The 21,320-nt window shown below is 42.2% G+C and overlaps 1 protein-coding gene, 1 long non-coding RNA gene and 2 other non-coding genes across 11 annotated transcripts in view; all 4 read left to right on the top strand.

The window, feature by feature from the left end:
• PHACTR4 (phosphatase and actin regulator 4) overlaps positions 1 to 10,697 on the top strand; it is a 107,708-nt gene extending 97,011 nt beyond the window's left edge. For all 8 annotated transcript variants that reach the window (XM_014784054.2, XM_087446446.1, XM_087446443.1 and 5 more), the window contains 5 exons: positions 704 to 759; positions 2,266 to 2,327; positions 4,692 to 4,829; positions 5,451 to 5,527; positions 8,499 to 10,697. In XM_014784054.2, the coding sequence (XP_014639540.1) occupies positions 704 to 759; positions 2,266 to 2,327; positions 4,692 to 4,829; positions 5,451 to 5,527; positions 8,499 to 8,514 (349 nt within the window). In that variant the 3' untranslated portion in view covers positions 8,515 to 10,697. The remainder of the gene's footprint in view (positions 1 to 703; positions 760 to 2,265; positions 2,328 to 4,691; positions 4,830 to 5,450; positions 5,528 to 8,498) is intronic.
• Positions 10,698 to 17,728: 7,031 nt separating this feature from the next.
• Positions 17,729 to 20,291, top strand: LOC147914113 (uncharacterized). The gene is made up of 2 exons (XR_015555801.1): positions 17,729 to 18,818; positions 19,718 to 20,291. It is a non-coding gene; the product is annotated as an uncharacterized LOC147914113 (long non-coding RNA).
• On the top strand, positions 18,473 to 18,676 carry LOC147914115 (small nucleolar RNA SNORA73 family). The gene has a single exon (XR_015555899.1). It is a non-coding gene; the product is annotated as a small nucleolar RNA SNORA73 family (small nucleolar RNA).
• On the top strand, positions 19,437 to 19,640 carry LOC147914114 (small nucleolar RNA SNORA73 family). The gene has a single exon (XR_015555900.1). It is a non-coding gene; the product is annotated as a small nucleolar RNA SNORA73 family (small nucleolar RNA).
• Positions 20,292 to 21,320: the final 1,029 nt, after the last annotated feature.

Below are 21,320 nucleotides of genomic sequence, written 5' to 3'. Positions count from 1 at the left end.
TGGGAAACATTGTAAAAATATATATAAATATAAAATGTTAGTCCTCATCCTGGTTTCCTGAATCAGAATTTCTATTAATATGCCTTGAGGATCTGTGTTTGATGCTCAAGATGTGAGCAAATCTGTTTGGGAGCCACTAGTCCAAACCTTCATTTTACAGAGGAGTATACTCACAGGCTAACCGAGCTTTTTTGTGGCGATAGGGCTTGTTGACATCAGAGCTAGGGCTAGAATACAGTCCCTCTGTTTGCATGTACAATTCTTTTTTATGTTGTAATATCTGTATTGATACTTCCAACGTGAAAATTGTTTCATAAACAATCAGATAAACAAATGAACTATGAAGGGCCGGCCCCGTGGCTTAGCGGTTAAGTGCGTGCACTCCGATGCAGGCGGCCCGGGTTCGGATCCCGGGCGCGCACCGACGCACTGCTTCTCCGGCCATGCTGAGGCCGCGTCCCACATACAGCAACTAGAAGAATGTGCAACTATGACATACAACTATCGCCTGGGGCTTTAGGGGAAAAATAAATAAATAAAAAAAAAAATTTAAAAAAAAAAAAAATGAACTATGAAAACAATTTGAAAATTTATTGATTTCTTGTTAGTGTAGGGGCTAATGTAAACTAAGATGGAAACAAATCTTTATAAACAAGATTGGAAGGTTTAATATCGACAATACTCTTACTTATCTCCTTTTTAGACGACTGAGTCAGAGACCAACACCAGAGGAACTAGAACAACGAAATATACTACAACGTGAGTCCAGCTATAAAGTTGTATAGATTTTCTTTGTATATTTCTGACTTGAACATACATAACAGAGAAGAGAAGCATTTTCTGTAAGGGCCAAGGAGAGAGTATTCCAGCCAAGGAAGGACTAGTCATATTTTATCTGCTGAGAGAACAGAGTTCCCCTAAACTTCCTTTACAAGATACCATGATATTGTTTAGTGTACTGGATTCTCCAGAAATTTTGTTCTAATGTTCTCACAGTATCCTGAGACTACCTTGGGCATTTGGAAAGATTTGACAGTGTGTGGTAGATGCTGCCCAACTTTTCTCTGTCTTCAGGGAAGTAAGACAGTAGCAGCGCATTTGAAGGAGATCTTCCTGTTTTAGTGGAATCTGAGGGCTGAGGCCCCAAGCAAGTCCCAAGTGTAGCAGACTTCCTGCCCTTTTCGTCTTCTTAAGACTTTTGGGCTAGCCGCAGTGGCCTAGTGATTAAGTTCAGCACGCTCCACTTCAGCGACCCAGATTGGCTTCTTGGGCGCAGACCTACACCACTCCTCTATCAGTGGCCGTGCTGTGATGGCAGCTCACATTCAAAATAGAGGAAGATTGACAACAGATGTTAGCTCAGGGTGAATCTTCCTCAGCAAAAAAAAAAAAAGACTTGCATACCTCTAAAGTCACGAAATAGGACCATGTATTTAATTTGCTTTCTGTGTATATAATAAACTTCCTGAAATAGCATTTTAATCTAGTACAGATTTGATTTGAGTTTTTCCAGATTATAGGGTGAAATTTGGCTTAAAAACCTCCACACTGTAGAGGATTAGGCTTCATAGGGTTACTTGTGGACGTGCTCAATTTGACCAATCCATCCCCTGTTCTCTCATCACTATTTGAATATATACAACTTAATCACATAGTAAATTTTAAATTGTGGGAGCCTTTTTACACATATCACACGAAGCCTAATGGGATCTCCCTTCTCCCTTCTTAGTAGTTACTTTTGAGCATTCAAAATGTAACTGTTTAAAAGTGTAGGGCCAGCCGCGTGGCTTAACGGTTAAGTGAGCGCGCTCCGCTGCTGGCGGCCGGGGTTCGGATCCCGGGCGCGCACTGACGCACCGCTTCTCTGGCCATGCTAAGGCCGCGTCCCACATACAGCAGCTAGAAGGATGTGCAACTACGACATACAACTATCTAGTCGGGCTTTGGGGGGGGAAATAAAGAAATAAATAAAATCTTTAAAAAAATAAAAAATAAAAATAAAAAATAAAAGTGTAAAGAGCTCGTGGGCAGTACAAATACAGGCAGCTGGCCAGATTTGGTTCCATAGTTTGTTTACTGACTCTTGCTCTTAAGTATTTGACTACACCTGTTGACGAGAAAATTGTCTTGATTAGCCATCTCCAAAGTTAGTGTTTTATTCTGACTTGGAGCCTTTAAGAGATATGGGGGTGTAATTACTGAAAAGTTTGATATGCAAATTGCCATTTTGACATAATATTCTTTGTTTCTGACTGTCAACTATAGCTAAAAACGAAGCTGATCGTCAAGCAGAAAAACGAGAGATTAAACGTCGGCTCACTAGGAAGGTATGCTGCCCAAGTGTTCGGTTTTAATACATCTACTGACTACATGTCTTACATGTCTTATATTTGAATAACTTGTTTGGAAAGAAATGAATTTGACTTGAATTGCCATAGATTGCTATGAAAATATAATACACGATACAAATATAGAAAACAACACAGCATGGGCCGGCTCCGTGGCTTAGCGGTTAAGTGCGCGCGCTCTGATGCTGGCGGCCCGGGTTCGGATCCCGGGGGCGCCCCGAGGCACCACTTCTCCGTCCAACGCGAGGCCGAGTCCCACGTACAGCAGCTAGAGGGATGTGAACCTATGACGTACAGCTATCTACTGGGGCTTTGGGGGGAAAAAACTGAATAAATAAAATCTTTAAAAAAAAAAAAGAAAACAACACAGCATTATCAAAAGCATTGTTTTTTACTATTTAAAGAAAGCCTGGCACAAGAAGGTGCTCAATAAATGTTTGACTGGATATGGGCCGACCCCGTGGCTTAGCGGTTAAGTGCTCATGCTCCACTGCTGGCGGCCCAGGTTCCGATCCCGGGTGCGCACCGACGCACCGCTTCTCCAGCCATGCTGAGGCTGTGTCCCACATACAGCAACTAGAAGGATGTGCAGCTATGACATACAACTATCTACTGGGGCTTTGGGGGAAAAAAATAAATAAATAAAATTATAAAATGTTTGGATAAATTTTGACCTCTTATTTAGTAGACCTTGGATTTTGCTGTAGACTCCAAAACCTGTTGAAATATAGAGACAGTAACAGGAGAAGTGTGTGGCATTCAATTTTGCAAAGCAAACTGGTTGTTTTCTAATCAGGGATAGAACTGAACTGACCCTCAATAATAGGTGAAAAATATGAAAACCAACTGGGATTTTCTACTTGGTCCCAGATCAATTAGGGTAGACTCTTTTCTGTACCAGACCTGTGTTTGCTTTTTTTTTGTGAGGAAGATCAGCCCTGAGCTAACATCCATGCCAATCCTCCTCTTTTTGCTGAGGAAGACTGGCCCTGAGCTAACATCCGTGCCCATCTTCCTCCACTTTATGTGGGATGACGCCACAGCATGGCCTGACAAGCGGTGCGTCGGTGCATGCCCGGGATCCAAATGTCGGGCCGCCAGCAGCGGAGTGCACGCATTTAACCGCTATACCACGCGGTCGGCCCCCTGTGTTCGCTTTTAAGCTCTAGGTTTAATCCTTTTTCCTTTCCTTCCCACCATAATGGTTTGTACTGTAATTGCCTCTGATTCTGGTCTGAGTTCTCTAGATATTTCTTAAAACTTAAAAGAGTGCCCAGGAGAGTGAAGCATGTAGACATTTTCTTCCTGATTTCTCCTACTTCTCTTCCCCAGGAATAGAGGAATTATCTTTGGTAGATAGAGGGTAGCTAGAGGCCATGGCTGGACATAATACTTTCAGATTCAGCAAGTTAGCCGATCGTGCAACCTTAAATCATAATTTATTACAGAATCCGCTGTCTTGGACATTAATTCATATGCCAAGAAAATTCACCCTTAATATTACTCACTAGTAGATATTGCTTTCATATTAAATGCATTCACTTTCTAATGTATTATATATGAATTTATAGCCCTAACCCTTTTGCGGCCCAAAATGTGGTCCACAGACCAGCAGCATTGGCATCACCTGGGAGCTTGTAAGAGACGCAGAATCTCAGGTCCCACCTCAGACCTGCTTAATCATAATCTACATTTTGGGGGCCTGCCCAGTGCATGTGCTCTGCTTCGGCAGCCCAGGGTTCGCAGGTTTGGATCCTGGGCATGGACCTACACACCGCTTGTCAAGCCATGCTGTGACAGGTGTCCCACGTGTAAAGTAGAGGAAGATGAACACGGATGTTACCTCAGGGCTAATCTCACCAAAAAAAAAAAGAAGCAGAGCAAAAAGAACCTACATTTTAACCAGATCCCCAAATGATTTGTATGCATGTTAAAATTTGAGAAACTCTGGACGTGCTGGTTATACTGGTTTATGGCAGTGGTTCTCAAGCTTAGCTGTGCATTAAGGAACTTAAAAAAAACTCCTTTTTCTTTTTTTTTGTATCTATATGAGATGATGAATGTTAACTTATTGTGGTAGTCATTTCACAATATATGTAAGTCAAATCATTATGCTCTACATCTTAAACTTATACAGTACTGTCAGTCAATTATATCTCAATAAAACTGGAAATCTTGATACCCAGAATCACAGGAGTTGGACCCAGGGATCAGTAGTGTTTAAAGGTTCCCACATAATTCCAGTGTGCAGCAAAGGTTGAAGCAGTGGTTTAGAAGCAATTTGAATGCATGATTGATGCCTAATTCCTGGCATAGTGAACTAAGAGACTCCATTTCTTTCAGCTCAGTCAAAGGCCGACTGTGGCTGAACTACTTGCCAGGAAGATTCTGAGGTTTAACGAATATGTGGAGGTAACAGATGCTCAAGATTATGACCGACGAGCTGACAAACCTTGGACCAAACTGACCCCTGCTGACAAGGTTTCTGTCTGTTGTCTGTCTCTCTTTCTTTTCTTTATTTGAAGGATGCAAGACACTAACTAGAAGGGGTGACCATAAACAAAATTTCTACTTTTGATATAGTATTAAACTTCTAATCAAGATACAAAATGCTGAGACATACAAACCAAAACTTTATGCTAATGACTATACCACCAAAACTGAAAAAAAATCCATACTACATCACAGAGTACAAAAATATGGAAGGAAATAAAACACATTTTTAACAGTAATGTTTGGTTGGAGGGAGTTTGAGTGGAATATATTAGTAATTCCCCATATTTCACTTTTATAACAGGAAAAGCATTTTTACATACTGTGGAAACTATAAAAGCTGCAGTATCTCTTTTAAGCTTTTCCAGTGTTTTGATTTAATTGGAGATTTTAGGTTTGTTATGAGATGAATGGTGTCAGGGAAGGGGATGTTCATCGGGCTCAGAGTTTCACCCAGTACGTTGACCTGGTTTCTTTCCTCCCTCTGGCTTGCCAGCCGTGGGTTGCAGTGGCTCATAAGGTTAAGCATAATAGAGACTAGATGGCAGATCTCACTGCTATAGTATAGCAAACACAAGATGCTGAAACATTTTGGTTTCTACTCCACAGGCTGCCATAAGAAAAGAATTAAATGAATTTAAAAGTTCAGAGATGGAGGTTCATGAAGAGAGCAAACATTTTACACGGTAAGACCCAAAAGACTCAAATACTGTGAGCTAAGTAGAGTTGCACCAAAAAACAAACATACCAGAGTTGTTCAGATAGGAAAGACTCTAATGACATCGTTAAAAGAAAGACACTCAGTGAGTGGTGATTGCAAGAAGACTACATTAAGAGAAAGGGATGAGAACTAAGAGGCAGTTGTAAATGCCTATACTGAGTGTGGCGTTTTACGTATATTATCTTATTTAATCCTCACGATAAACCTGCAAGGTGTGTTAATATCCCCATTTTATTGGTGAAGAAACAGGCTCAGAAGGGTTAAGAATCTTGCTTGACTTCCTGCTAAGTTGCAGAACCAGGATTTGGAGAAAGGAATGAATGACTAAGAGGCCCCTGAGTGCTCTCCTCCCTGCACCTCACTGTCCCAGGTTATGTATGAGGAAGTTGTTGCTGAGTTAGACAAGATCTTGCCCTCTCTGGTTTCAGTTATTGCTAGCACAGTTGATCTTACCAATTTAGTGTATAAACTTCATTTTAATTAGCTGTCTTCATGAAACAAGCCAAGAAGTATTTTGATTTGGAATTCCTGTTGTGATTAAGGACCCGCCCAATGCCTAAAGAATCAGCTAGCCACAAATGGAATCAATGGAAGTATCTAGGTGACTCTCAGAACATTTATAAAAAGAGGCTAAATGAAAGAAGATATAATGACAATCACAGTTTTCTATAAAAAGAAGGACCAAGCAAAGTTGGAAAATAAAATATCGTTTAACGTTTTTCCACAATACAGGAAAATGGTTATTTTAATTACAGAATTTTCTTGTTCTGAAAGAAGTAGAAAAGTCAGAATTAGAAAGAAGTAGAGGGCCGGCCCCGTGGCTTAGCGGTTAAGTGCCCGCGCTCTGCTGCTGGCGGCCTGGGTTCGGATACCGGGCACGCACCAATGCACCGCTTCTCTGGCCATGCTGAGGCCGCGTCCCACTTACAGCAACTAGAAGGATGTGCAGCTATGACATACAACTATCTACTGGGGCTGTGGGGGAAAACAATAAAAATAAATAAAATTAAAATTAAAAAAGAAAGAAGTAGAAAAGGCAAATTCTTTGAACAGCAATAACTATTCAGGATACTGTAATATGAACTCAAATGATAAACCATACTAGCCAGCAAGGAGATTGTGGTCTAATCTGGAAAAAGAGCTGTGTGCTACTAAACTATAGTACAATCAATATGATGAATGCCTCAGTCATTCTGAGTCCTGAATCTGCCAGCTTTCATATCCCAACTCCATTTCCTAGCTATGTCAATGTCAGCTTTTTTTTTATTGTTATTAGTAATAGTAATAAAGTAGTATAGGGAGCAACAATAAAGGAAAGAGTCATAGGGGTCGGCCTGGTAACATAGTCGTTAAGTTTGTGCGCTCCAGTTCAGTGGCCTGGGGTTTGCGGGTTCGGATCCTGGGCACGGACCTACACACTACTCATCAAGCCATGCTGTGGCGGCATCCCACATACAAGATAGAGGAAGAGTGGCACAGATGTTAGCTCAGAGCCAGTCTTCCTCACCGAAAAAAAAAAAAGGGTCATAGAAAGAAGGTGACATTTAGGCTGGATCTTAAAGTATGTAAAAGAATTTATTTGGACTGGAAGGAAGGAAAGAACATTTGAGCAGAAAGACCAGCTTTAGCAAGGCGATGGGAGGTACGAAAGTGCATGTTGTTCTGGGTAACAGAAAATGTAGTTGGAGCAGAGGACATATGAGGTGGTGTGGTGAAGATGAGACCTGCGAGATGGGTTACAGTCACACTTTGAAGAGCTTTGACATCATGCCAGGATGTTGGAACCATTGGAGTTCTCTGTATTTCAGAACAAGCTCTGGTGGAGCTGTGGAAGGCGATATGGAAGGATGAAGAGACTAGCAGCAAGGAAACCAGTCAGGAAATCACTAAAATAGTCATAGTGAACGTACTCGTAGCTCAAACCAGGGAAGTGATAGTGAGAATGCAAAAGAGATTTGAAAGACATTTCAAGCATGGAATCAACAATATTTGGCAATCTGTTGATTCCAGGGATAACTTAAAGGAAGTAGTCAAAATGACTCTTAGATTCCTAACTTGTGATTTTTGAGGTCTGTGAAGTCCGTAAGGAGTTCAGGTGAACAGTTTAGGACATTTATTCAGTAAATATTTATTGAGCACGTGCTACATGATAGATACAGTGCTAGGTATTTGGGATATAACAGGGAACAAGATTAAATCTCTGTCCTCAATGAGCTTTTATTGTAAAAGAGGCATGCAGACAATAAACAAACTGGAAAATAAATTAAATATATTGAGTTTGACGAGCCTGTGACACTCTGAGGTGGAGGTGCCTAGAAGACAGTTGGATATTCAGCCTAGAGTCCAGGGAGAAAGCAAGGTCTAAAGATACAAATTTATGAGAAAAGATAGTGGTTCTTAAGAGGAAAATTGTTTTGTATTTAAAGGGTGGACAGAGGAAAATGAATAAGGAAAGCATATTGAGGAAAAAGCAATTAAAGAAGAAGGAAAACTAGGGAACAGATTGTGTTACAGAAGCAAGAGAAGAGGCCGGCCCTGTGGCTTGGTGGTTAAGTGCGCGCGCTGCGATGCTGGAGGCCCGGGTTCTGATCCCGGGCGTGCATCGAGGCACCACTTCTCCGTCCATCCTGAGGCCGAGTCCCACATACAGCAACTAGAAGGATGTGCAGCTATGACATACAACTATCTACTGGGGCTTTGGGGGGAAAAAAATAAAATAAATAAAAAATCTTTAGAAAAAAAAAAAGAAGCAAGAGAAGAGAGTTTCAAGAAGGAAGGAAGACAGTCAGGAGTATCAGGTGCTCAGGTAGAACTAGAGTGGAGGAGAGGCTATTTTTTTTTTAATTAGAGCATAACATTTAATTACTATTAATATAATAATAGCAAAGCCATCTACGATATCTAGTAACTTGGTTCTTTTTGATCATTTGTTTTAGCTACCATCGTCCATGACGCTAAAGTTTGAGAGAGGAACTAAACAACCCCCCAAAACAGGGCTGCTTTGCTGCTTCAGTCTCCAGAGTGACATGGAGGGAACTTCAGCACTTCCCAGCACAGCCAGAATTGAGTCCTCTGGGATTTAGTTCTGGGGTGAACAGCACTTCTATGAATGTAGCATTTCACTGGAATAGATTCTCATGTGTTGCCTTGGGCAAAGCTAAACACTTTGTCAGTGCTTTTGTACTTTTTAATATTGCAGCATACTTGAGGGGGTCTTCCGTCACCAGCCGCCAACGTTCTGGGCCACTTGCAGGTTCCAAGTTTTATTGGCTACACCACACCCTCACCCCAAGATGACTGCCTGTGCTGTGGCACAGTTTGCACCATTCACCTTACCTGCCCTGATCCGGTTGTGAGACCCACTTGTGTAGGCGCTAAATTCCAGCCATCAAATCCAATTGGTGGTGGGGAAAACCTTCTGGCAAAGTGGCCCCCACTCCAGGGAAGCCTTCATACCACACTGGCATGTCAGTTGAAAGCGTTGCACTATACCTCTTATAATACAGCAATATAGTCCTCTTCAGGCAGCCCAGCCTGAGAGAAGCTCAGGATCTGACATGTTCTTCCTTTTTGGCACAAGTCATCCTGATTTTTATTTAAAAAAAAAAAAATCTTGAAGAAATGGTGGAAACTTATGTTTTTCCTGTCTATTAAACAATCTGAGCTGCAACCAGATTCCAAGTTGGGAAAATGAGAAAGCATATATGTTTTATATACATAAAAACAAAACCAAAAAAGGCCTTTATGTTAATGCCAACTTGGCAGAAAACTAACTCATGGCTTAAATTTTATAGGCGGTTGTACTTTGTTGTACCAAATGATACTCAATCATTCTGACCAACAGTTGTATTCTCCCCCATAAAGCAGAGTTGTGGGAGCAGAGTGTGTGCTTTCGGCACCCACACTTCCAGCCAGAATCACGGCAAGGTCTTAAGGATGTGGGGTGCTAGATGGGAAAAGGCCTTTGGAGAAGCAGTTGGGAGGGACAAAATCATGACCCGCTGCTCCCCTCTTCTCCTCAGTGCTGTTTGCCCTGTCCCTCTTCACTCCAAGCACTGATCCTCCTGCTGACCCTCTCTGGCAGCTTCCACCTCACTCAGCCCTCCTTTTCCAAGCTGTCCCCAGTGCCTGAGCATTGGCACGGCCCCGCCCCTTTTTGTATTTGTAATATATATTAATATGATTTTCTAAAACAGAAGATTCAGTTGCTTTCTTTTTTATTGAAAACTATACAGCCTCACTATTTCCCTCTAATTTCTATCCACACTAAGTGGAAGAAAAAGAATAGTTTCTGTTTAACTGATGAATGTGGCTTTTTCCCTTTACTTTGATGTTCAGAAAATTGTGGTGGTTTCATAGATTTTTTTTCTGCTTTATTCTGCACTCCCTGTTGTTCTGTGTGTAATCTTTCAGTAGATTTTTCTCTTTCTCTCTTTTCATGTCCATGTAAGATTTACTGAAGAATCAGAATATCAGCTCAAAACAAAAAAGCTAAAGTGACCTTAAAAGGTAGTGTCTTCTCTCTGTATGGGGAATAGGGAGGTATTTGGATTTCTCAGTGACCGTAAATGCTTTATGGCTGGGGAGATGTACTGGGTCCACATCTCCTTGAAGCTCATTAACATTTGGTATGACTGAGGGAAAATATGTGACACTTCTACCATGTTGTTAGAGGTCTGTATATAAGGTGGCCACACATTAACTGCTAACTTGACTTCTTCTAACCTTTTTATCTTGTTGGTTTGGAGACTACTTGGCTTATATCAGCATTCTCAGTGGCTTGAGAGGACATTTTCAAACCCTTCCCTCACTGCCTTGCTTTCCCTTTATGTGCCAAGCTTGAAACAGGATTTGATTTCCTGAGCTACTTGTCTGCTTTCTATGTACCACCAAGGAATCTAGTTCATCTTTCATCTCATTCATGTTCTTTTGAAACAAGATACTTTGGGGGTCAAGTCTTTTCAGGTGTTTTTATATATATATATATATATATATATAAAGGATTTTGTGTTCTCTTTCCATGTAAGTAACAATTCACAATCATAATGTAAAGAAATAAAAGGCCCCATGTATTGTACTTCAAGATACTTCCCTGATGTACAGAATCTCCTTGTAAAATAAATAATTGCATTGTATATCAGTCTTCCTATCAATATTAATTATTAAAGTATTTTAGAATTTAACAAAACCAAACTATACTATCCTGGTGTGAAGTGTTTATTTTTTTATGTTCGACCTTATTCCAAAAGATTTAAGCCAGCTTAAAAATGAAACCTATGGGGCCGGCCCCATGGCTTCACGGTTAAGTGCGTGCGCTCCACTACTGGCGGCCGGGGTTCATATCCCGGTGCGCACAGACACACCGCTTGTCCAGCCATGCTGAGGTGGCGTCCCACATACAGCAACTAGCAGGATGTGCAACTACGACATACAACTATCCACTGGGGCTTTGGGGAGAAAAAGGGAAAAAAAAAAAAGAGGAGGACTAGCAATAGATGTTAGCTCAGGGCCGGTCCTCCTCAGCAAAAAGAGGAGGATTGGCATGGATGTTAGCTCAGGGCTGATCTTCCTCACGAAAAAATAAATGATACCTAAAATATTACTAGACACCTTAAATAAGCAATAGATGAGTGGGGGTGTTATGAGAGGTTCGGGGATTCGATCGGAGACGTAAAAGACACTTTCCACTCCAAACAAATGGACTGAAGGTATATTTTATTATATAGAGGATAGTAAAGGTGACAGTCTGCAAACAGATCCAAATAGGTCAAATATTAAGAGGGGAAAAACATCAGCCCGACTGGAAAGGGAAAATACCCACATCAGCTGAAGAGAAATGACACAAATCAACCAGAAAGAGAAACACCAGGTTAACCGAAAAGAGAACACATCAAATCAATTACTTCATATCAAATCAATTACTTCACATCAAATCAGTTACTCACAACATCCACGCCCCACTGCCGGGAGAGCTCTGTCAATCGACGCGGCTGGGCAAGGATCACACGTCCTGGGCAAGGTGTCCCTTCCACAGGTGGAACTCTCTCTAGGTGGAACTCTCACCCGGTCTCAGTTTCCAGCAGTTTTTATACCATCAGTAATTTTCAGAGTAAGCAATTACAGAGTTTGCAGAGCAAGCATTTAGTGTTCCCATGCACAAATGGTTATCAGTGACGTACGTGCACTGAGCCCCCTGGCTAACGTCCCAGCCCAGTAGTTGCGTACGTGCATTGTTCTCTTTGGTTATCGTCCCAGCCCGGCACAGATGGCCAGTCCATCCCGTGCTACGACGCTCCAAGAGCCTTGAAATGTTACAACTTGCAACTCCCTCCGTGAGAGAAGGGCCAGTTCCCACCACACAGAAAGCAGCTTTGTATTTCTTTTTTGTGCTGGTGGCTGTAGGTCAATGGAGCGGCCAAACATGGCTGTACTCATGTCAAGACAGGGGGCGAAAAATAAAAGTAAGAACCTTAACTGTAGCCGGAGATGAAGGTCCATCATGTTCGTGTCTGTCTGTACACACATATGGAAAAAGAATAGCCAGCAGAGAGGGAAGGCAACTGTGATCCCCATACTCTGCAACAGGTTCTGCACTAGGCCCTTTATGCTCTTTATCCCACCCCTAGTCTGAGAGGTACATGGAAATATAGTCATTTTACCAGTGAAGAACCTGAGAGGTGAAGTTGCTTCGCCAAGGTCAAAGCAAATTATGTAGTCACTCTTTGCATATATTCAAGGACAAGCAATTGCATCCCAATCAGTTGTCCGTACAAGGATTTACTGTGTGTGGACTACATATAATTAGGCCTCAAGCTGACATCACAATAGGGCAGTTGATACCTCATGTACTCCCTTCTGGCAAGCGCCCAGTTTCCATCCAGGTGGCTTCACCAATGACTCACTTTCTGCTTGTCACTTCAGAGACTCCCCTTGATTACCATACCACCCTTTACCAAGGATTAAAAGAAACCATGAGTCAGAACTGCTCGTGTCATTGGGTTCTACCTGCCCCCGGATTTTCCTTGTACTGGCCTTCCAAAGAGGCCTCAAATTACCCTTTTGACGTTAAGCATTGTCTCCAGAAGGATGTTTTGATGGTGCACATCGCCCAGTGTTCGCTGAAGCAATGAATGAATTTAAGAGACCTTATGGGTTTAGATAACTGTACCCCAGGAGAGGAAGGACTGTAGTTGGAGAGTGAGGAGTTTGGAAAACCACTCAGAAAGGGCAAGTCCAGTGGATACTGAATGGGAGTGGAGGGGATAGGAAGTGTACATATTAAAAATGAGAATGGTGGGCCGGCCCTGTGGAGTAGTGGTTGAGTTCCGCATGCTCTGCTTTGGTGGCCTGGGTTCGAGGGTTTGAATCCCAGGTGCGGACCTATACCACTCAGCTATGCTGTGGCGGTGACCCATGTACAAAATAGAGGAAGATTGGCAACAGATGTTAGCTCAGGGCTAATCTTCCTTAAGCAAAAAAAAAAAAAAAGATGAGAATGTACAACAAGGAAAAGCCAAGCCCTAAAACCAAAACACAATCTAAACCACTGTTTCAATTCCAGCCCTAGGAAGCATGAAGGGAAAAGCAGGAACCACCAGCAACCTGGACAACTTGCTCTATCTGCCTCTTCTGTGGATACCATTAATTTCTTCCCCCAAGAATGTCTGCCTCCTTCATGAAGCATAGAAGCCCTCTGAGAGGAACAAACACTCACAATTTCCCTCCATCTGGTACTGAGAAAACACCATTCATTCATTCATTCATTTGTTTAATGTTTATCTCCCTCCTACCCTGCCAAAAAAAAATCTTCCCTTTACCCTATTTTCTCTTCATCCTATTGCCCTATCTCCTGCTTTTCCTACACTCCCTTCACATAATCTATTCTAACTTTTAAACAACTTCGATTCTCGTACAGTCCTAGAAGTTGAGCTAAATGAATGACAGGTGGAGGAAAAAGAAGTGATGGAGATGTAAACTGAACAGGCTTCTTGACACGGGTTTATGACCTCTGGTCTGCACATAGTTTTCCATTTCTAAAGCCATGTTCACTCAACTTGTTAAAATCTAAACTAAATCCGAAATAAAATGGCTTTCCTGAGGTTACAAGTGACTTCTCAGTTAACCGCCACATCCAAAGCCTGTTGTCAACTCTTAATGTATTTGACTATTCTGCAGCATTTGATGCTTTGGGCCATGTCCTAGTCCTCAAAACTTCTTCCTTGGCTTCTCAGACACCACTGTCTCCTGGTTCTCCTCTGATCATGCTTTCTCTGTCCTGCTGGCTTCTTCCCTGATCACCATTTAAATGTTGGGTTTTCACATGTTCTCATCACTCTCCCTGTTCTCCCAAGGTGACTTCAGCCACCACTCTTATTCTGACAACTTCTAAATCTTTATCTACAGTTTAGATTTCTTGCTGAATCCAATTGCCCTTTAGACATATATACATCCAAACGTTCCTGAGGTAAACATATGAACCTCCAGTGTGGACCTTACTCTCTACCTCACAGCCTACTTTCTCATTTATCAGAGTTAAAGACCACCATATGTTCAGGCTCCCAAGCCTGAAACTTTGGTATTATCTGCAAGCTCCTCTCTTACGTTGCAAGTCCAGTGGGACACTAAATTCTGTGCAATCTCTACCTCAGAAATATCTCTCGACTCCTATATCTCTTCTCACTTTGTTTACCATCTGAGTTCAAAGTCAATATAATTTAATGGGACTTTATTTTTTTACTTATTTATTTTTTTGTGAGGAAGATTAGCCCTAAGCTAACATCTGTTGCCAATCCTCCTCTTTTTGCTGAGGAAGATTGGCCCTAGGCTGCCACAGCATGGCCTGACAAGCAGTGCCTCGGTGCGCGCCGGGATCCGAACCTGCAAACCCTGGGCAGCTGAAGCGGAATGCATGCACTTAACCGCTATGCCACCAGGCTGGCCCCTAATGGGACTTTATAATCTCCAGTTTCTCCAATCTATCCTCCAATATTGCCACTAGAGTTACCTTTCTAAAATGCTTGTCAAGCCATGCTGCAGTGGCGTCCCATATAAAGTGGAGAAAGATGGACACGGATGTTAGCTCAGGGCCAGTCTTCCTTAGCAAAAAGAGGAGGATTGGCAGATGTTAGCTCAGGGCTGATCTTCCTCACACACACACACACACACGCATAAGTCTAGGCAGTTCTCCCTTTAATGTTTCTCATCGAGCTGACTTCTCACCCTTCCTGGGAGACTATAGGCCTGCTAGTTAATCATCCTGGAATGCTGTCATCATCCACACCCCCCCATTTGCTAGTCCTTCAAGTTTTAGCTCAAACTTTAACTCCCCAGGAAAACCTTCTCAGCCTTTATCGGATTGGTTAATTGCTCTCCTCCAGCATTCTCAGAATACTTTATCCATGCCATACAGCACTCATCAAGTATTAGTATAATTTGCTGTCATGTCTATTTCCCCCATTGTGCGCTCTCAAGGAAAGAAAAAGTGTTTCATCTCAGAATCCCCAGTGTCTAGCACAATGCCTAGCAAATAAGTCATATCCACTAAGTACATGTTGAATGAGTGATTGAAAAGTAACTGAATACTGGTAATATTGCCAGAGAAACAGCAGAATTATTTGTCTTCCCTCCTCTAAACTACTGATTCTCAAACATTTTGGCTTTGTAACCTCTTTACAATTTAAAAATTTTTTCAGAATCCCAAAGAACTTTTATATCTGTGGGTGATACTACTGATATTTATTGTACTAAAATTATAACAGAAATTTTAAAAATATTTATAATACATTTCAAATAATAACCCATTAGTACATGTTAACATTAATAATATATTTTTATGAAGAATAGCTATTTTCCAAAAATAATTAGAAGAGTGGCATTTTTTACATTTTTTGCAAATCTCTTTAATATCTGGTTTAATAAAGAAGATAGTTCAATTCTCATATCTGCTTCTGCATTCAGTTACTGTATGCTGTTTTGGTTTAAGTAAATGAAGAAAATCCAGTCTCACACAGATATAAAGTTAGTAAAGATGTCAGCTGTTTTCAAGTAAAATGGTATTCTATGAAAAAATGCAGCTATTTCAGCTCAAACCATTGCATAAGCGCTTTTCCTAGAGACAACCACTGTACTTTTGTATGCAGCGAAAGTGTTTTATGTGTACTTCTCACTTTGTCACACAGAATATTAAAAAGATGGATACTCAAAAGTTGGGAATTAATAAAATTAATGCTTTTTACTTCATCAAGGACATTCTTAGGTGAAACTGACTTTTTTTAAACTGTAAATTTGTGATGATAAAGAGCACAATGACTGCCAGTACAGTTTAGGGAGGAGGCCTTGAAATGTACCAAGGCACCAGCAGTTTTACCCACAATTTCATTTTACAACATCATTGCAGAGTCAACACAGTGAAAAAGGCAAAGAAAGTCTAAGTCTAATACATATTATTATTAAATAGTTCTCACCTCATGGACCCCCAAAGGAGTCTCAGGGACCCCAGGATCTGCTAACTACACTTTGAGAACCACTGCTCTGGGCCTGTTTCACATCTTGAAATCTGGATAATAATTCCAATGTCTTAGGATTGCCGTGATAGTAAGTAATTTTATGTAAAGCACCCAGCACAAAATCTTATAGGAAGAACACCATAAATGTTTCTATTCATTATAGCCCAGCTGTGATGGCTGTATGTCAATTTAACATTTGTTCGCTTAACATCATATTTGAAATTCTATCACATTTGCAACATTTCACATGTAATATGTAGATTCAGGATTCTTTACTTGCTCACTGCTTTATATTAGGTGTGTGTTAAAATATACTTAACATAAAGTTCACCATTTTAACATGTACAGTTCAGTAGTCTTAAGTAGATTCACATTGTTGTGCATAGGACGTTTTTAATTTTAGCCAATTCGTGTAGAAGCACTTCTCTTATTTACTTAGGCATTTTTTTTTTTTTAAAGATTTTATTTATTCATTTTTTTCCCCCCAAAGCCCCAGTAGACAGTTGTATGTCATAGGTTCACATCATTCTAGTTGCTGTACGTGGGACTCGGCCTCGCGTTGGACGGAGAAGTGGTGCCTTGGGGCGTGCCCGGGATCCGAACCCGGGCCGCCAGCATCAGAGCGCGCGCACTTAACCGCTAAGCCACGGAGCCGGCCCTACTTAGGCATTTATCACGTTTATTTCACATGTGACAAGGTAGATTCAATCCCTTTTGAGACCATGAATTTCTCTAGATGCCTTTTTCTATCCTGCATACGTATTACTCCAGGGTTTTTTTGGCAAGTTTATGTAACCCCATATCCTCCAGATTGGGCGAACTGATTGTAGAGAAGTAAATTTGCTATCTGGTAGGTGCCCATCTGCCCACCTTCTTTTTTTTTTTTTTTTTTTGTGAGGAAGATCAGCCCTGAGCTAACATCCATGCTAATCCTTCTCTTTTTGCTGGGGAAGACCAGCTCTGAGCTAACATCCATTGCCAATCCTCCTCCTTTTTCCCCCCAAAGCCCCAGTAGATAGTCGTATGTCACAGCTGCACATCCTTCTAGTTGCTGTATGTGGGACGCTGCCCCAGCATGGCCAGAGAAGCGGTGCATCCGTGTGCGCCGGTATCCCAACGGGCCCCACACACTTAACCGCTAAGCCACGGGGCTGGCCCTTTTTTTTTTTTATTTTTTGTGAGGAGATCAGCCCTGTGCTAACATCCACCAATCCTCCTCTTTTTTTGCTGAGGAAGACTGGCCCTGGGCTAACATCCGTGCCCATCTTCCTCCACTTTACATGGGACGCTCCCACAGATCCCAACCAGCCAACTCCGGGCAGGCAGCAGAACGCACCACTTTACCGCTGGCGCCGCCCAGCCACACCCGCCCACCTTCTTAACAAAACTCAGTTTCTGTAATTTACATTCCCCAGCAAGGTCCACCCGAATACTCTAGTGTCGCGAGAGACCTCTGAGCCAGGTAGGGGTGGGGCTTAACCTGAAGTAGATTCCCAGCACCCTTAGCGTATTTCTGATTCCCTAACTGCGCATGGCGCGGCGCAGGCGCAATAGTCATTCCTTGACTTCCGCGCGTTTCAGAAGGTATAAATAGAGATGTCTTGGCACAACCAAGTCTTTTCGGAGAGGACTGTCGCTATGCTGTGGTGGTCTTGGTGAGTGTTTGTACCCCCCTGGTTCGTCAGCTCTAGACCCACTACCCCGGGCCAGCTAGCCAGCCTTTGTACTACGTAGAGGGATTCGCTTCAGCGGCGAATTAGTTAGTTAGCAGGCTAACTAACTCTCTCTGCAGTGGAGCTGGGCCTGATGTGGGCGGCCGAGGCCGAGCGAGCCGCGGGTCTGGGCCGTGACCGACGGGCGCTAGCGCGGGAACTCCCAGGCCTGCAGGACTGCCATCCAGCGTGCCGACAGCGAAATGCGCAGCCCCCTTCTCACTGTTGCCTGTTAACGCCGTTTATTATCCTGCCTCGCAGGAGGCGCGTTGGTCTCCTCAGTGGAGGTGCACGCAGGAGATATTCTTGACGCCCATGCGAGTTTCAGAGTTCTGATTTCGAGATGGATGGCTCTTGATTCTGCTGTCACTTGGTTTATGATTTGGGCAGTTTCTCGACTCCAGATGATCAGTTGAAAGATACATGAGCTTTAATTGGTGTCTCAACGGCTCTGCATTTACTGTTTTTTTTGGCAGCGTGCTAATCGCTTGTTGGGGTTTCTAGATATGTCTGGGGTACCTGACTGAAAGTTAGTTCAGATTACTGGTACGTGACTGCTGATCGGTCTTGAACTCGAGTTTCGTTGACACTTTGGGAGTTTGGGATCCGTCCCGACATGGGTATCTCTGGGAAGTCGCTATCAGCTGGGTGAAATTAATTTAGCACAATAGTCTAAGCTAAATACTACAGTAACCAACGTGGATATCCCGGGAGGTCACTCTCCCCGGGCTCTGTCCTGGTGGCGTAGGGGAGCATAGGGCTCTGCCCCATGATGTACAGTCCTTTTCCACAACGTTGGAGATGAAGCCGGGCCTTGAGTCTGCGCCTGCATATTCCTACAGCTTCTCAGAGTCCTGTGGACAATGACTGAGGAGATAAACCATGCAGGAAACAGATCTCTAGAGCACCGTATCTGGATCTAGGTAGATCCGGAGTGAAAAAAAATTTGCTTTGATCAGTGTTATGGTACTACTGGATTAAGCTCTTACCTACCTTGTTTTGCAGTGTGTGCTGGAGATTCCAAATAACTTGATTTGGGGTAAGTAAATCTATAAATTGCTTTTGGCTTATCAGTGTTTGCCTGTCAATATTTTGCATAAAACATTTAATCACTCTGAGCTCCGTTGCCTTTCATGAAGATGCTGCTGTTTAATACATCCAGATAGAAACTTTGCTAAAATTTTGTGGGCATATTGACAGTTTCTTAGATGTATACTCAGTGTTCTTGGAAGATGGCTTTTTATTCAGTTCAGTAAAACTGCTAAGGTATTTATCTCTAATTCTCGTGTGATAGAGGTTTCTATTTTGCAAATGAAAAAATTGTGATAGTTTGGGTGACATAACCAAAGTCAGTTAGCAAAGCTTGCACAAAAGCCATACGCTGTGTATACCTCAATCTGTGTAAGGGAGGTAAGGGTTCGGCATCGTGTACAATTCTTTTCACCATATTGGAGATGAAGCTGTGCATATGTGTATGCATACTCCTACAACAATGAATAACAGGGATGCAGTAGGTAAACCATGAAATAGTTAATAGCAGTGACTGGTTTGGACTTTTAACAGGCTTTCCTCAAATCTACATGTATAGTATGGGATGAGGAGAAATGAAATCTCTTAAATGTTTTGAGGGTTATAATGCTGTTTAATCAGAGGCATTCCAACGTGGATACCCCGGGAGGTCACTCTCCCCGGGCTCTGTCCAGGTGGCGTAGGGGAGCATAGGGCGCTGCCCCATGATGTACAGTCCTTTTCCACAACGTTGGAGATGAAGCCGGGCCTTGAGTCTGCGCCTGCATATTCCTACAGCTTCTCAGAGTCCTACGGACAATGACTGAGGAGACAAACCATGCAGGAAACATCTAGTATATTAAAGTTTAGATTTTAAGTAAAATGGTAAATATGAGTCTAATCCCCTTTTTCTTTTTCATTTTCATTCAGGAGAGAAGAACCTCGTCAAACTTTTTGGCAGTTGATGCTTAATGCTTTTAGATCCTTTATTTGGCAGAGAGAGTTGGTAAAGTGATTAATATACTATTTTTGGAAGACAAGCATGGACAATATGAAAATCTTTTAAGTTTGGGAGCGTTTGGCTCCTTTAAAAACTGCCCCTTTAGAGTAAATCAGAGGAGAAGAGGAGGTTAAAAAGGCAAATTCTAATGTGTAGCCCCAGAACCAAACCTTAAGAACTGGTAGAGTACTAGTATGTTCCATTGGCCAGGTTCCCATTGGAATTTATAAGGACTTAGAGAAGACACTGAGTATGGGCAGGTCTGTTAAGACTGTGGTCTTTTGACCTAGGAGACCCTAAGACCCATTCAGAGTGCCTGAGTTGAAATCTTGTAATGATAAAGATATTACTTGACCTTTTTTACCTTTCTCAAGAAAAGTGGATTTTATAACTATATAACTGAACAGAAAGCAGAAGCCCATGGGAAAGATGTCTTTTATTATTTAAGAAATCCATGTCAGTTTCTAATGTATTTATGAATTATAATAAAGATGATTATGCATATTTGTGTGTTCCTTTTTTATGTGGAAGTGTGATGGCTGTCAGCCAAAGAGCATTCTGTGGATGGAAAAGCTACTGAAAAGTTAATGTCTGATTGGCTCTTAACTAAAGGCCCTGAGCTCTTGTCTGTCTTGTGTATCCTCTCGCTCTCTTGTGTTTAACTTAATGGTACTTGTTTACTGTTGGAAAATGCATCTTGGTTCCCAACGCATTGTTACTTAGGGCCCAGGTAATATGGCTCCCTGGGTAAATCTCATTTTCATTATAGTCAACAGCTGGTTAAATTCAAAGGTGGGGAACGCTTAAGGCATTTTTCTCCTAATGGATGTAGGTGTGGTCTCAGATTATACCTTGGGCCACTAGACACAGGTGTTGAATGATAGATCTGGGTTCCTAATTAGACTAGTGTTGGTCTTAAATTTACCCACTATGTAGTACAGGCAGAATGACATTAGCAACTACAAGATTGGTACAAATGTTAAAATCACAGCTGTTAATGCTGTTTAAGCCTCTACTATCTGTAAGTGGTACACTTGAGCCTGAAAATTTGTCAGCCTGCCTGAGATATGAGTCACAATGGAACCCTTGCCAAACCCATGTACAAGCTGCCAGCATTAGAGGGAAATCAAGGCCCCAAAGGATGGAGACAAGCGGGGAACCCCCTAAAAGGTAGAGTCTAGATCCTGAGTCAGGCTGTGAGTGAACCTAACAAGAGGGGGAGGTGGACCTGCCCTGAAGCCGGTAGGGTCGGGTTTAAGGGAAGTGGGTATTTTGGGGGTTGGGTGGATTTTGGCCCAAACTCACGTGGAGTGTCCAAGTGGACAGTCTTTTAACTGTTGAGGGCAAGAGGACAGGTGTGAGAATGGGAGCTAGTGAATATTCAGCACTTGGTTATGGAGAAGAACCTGGAAGAGCTTGTTGGATTCTTAAACAGGAGTACAGAGACATCTAAGGTCATCTGCCTGAACAAGTAGCACTTGTAATGATTATCTGTTCTAAGCGTTTTGTGTATGTACTTTAAAACTAGGGTGG

This window comes from Ceratotherium simum, chromosome 22, assembly GCF_057802395.1.
Source record: "Ceratotherium simum simum isolate JZ-2026a chromosome 22, ASM5780239v1, whole genome shotgun sequence".
Taxonomy (NCBI): domain Eukaryota; kingdom Metazoa; phylum Chordata; class Mammalia; order Perissodactyla; family Rhinocerotidae; genus Ceratotherium; species Ceratotherium simum.
Note: the sequence above shows the minus strand (reverse complement) of the source record. Positions and strands in the feature narration are given on the sequence as shown.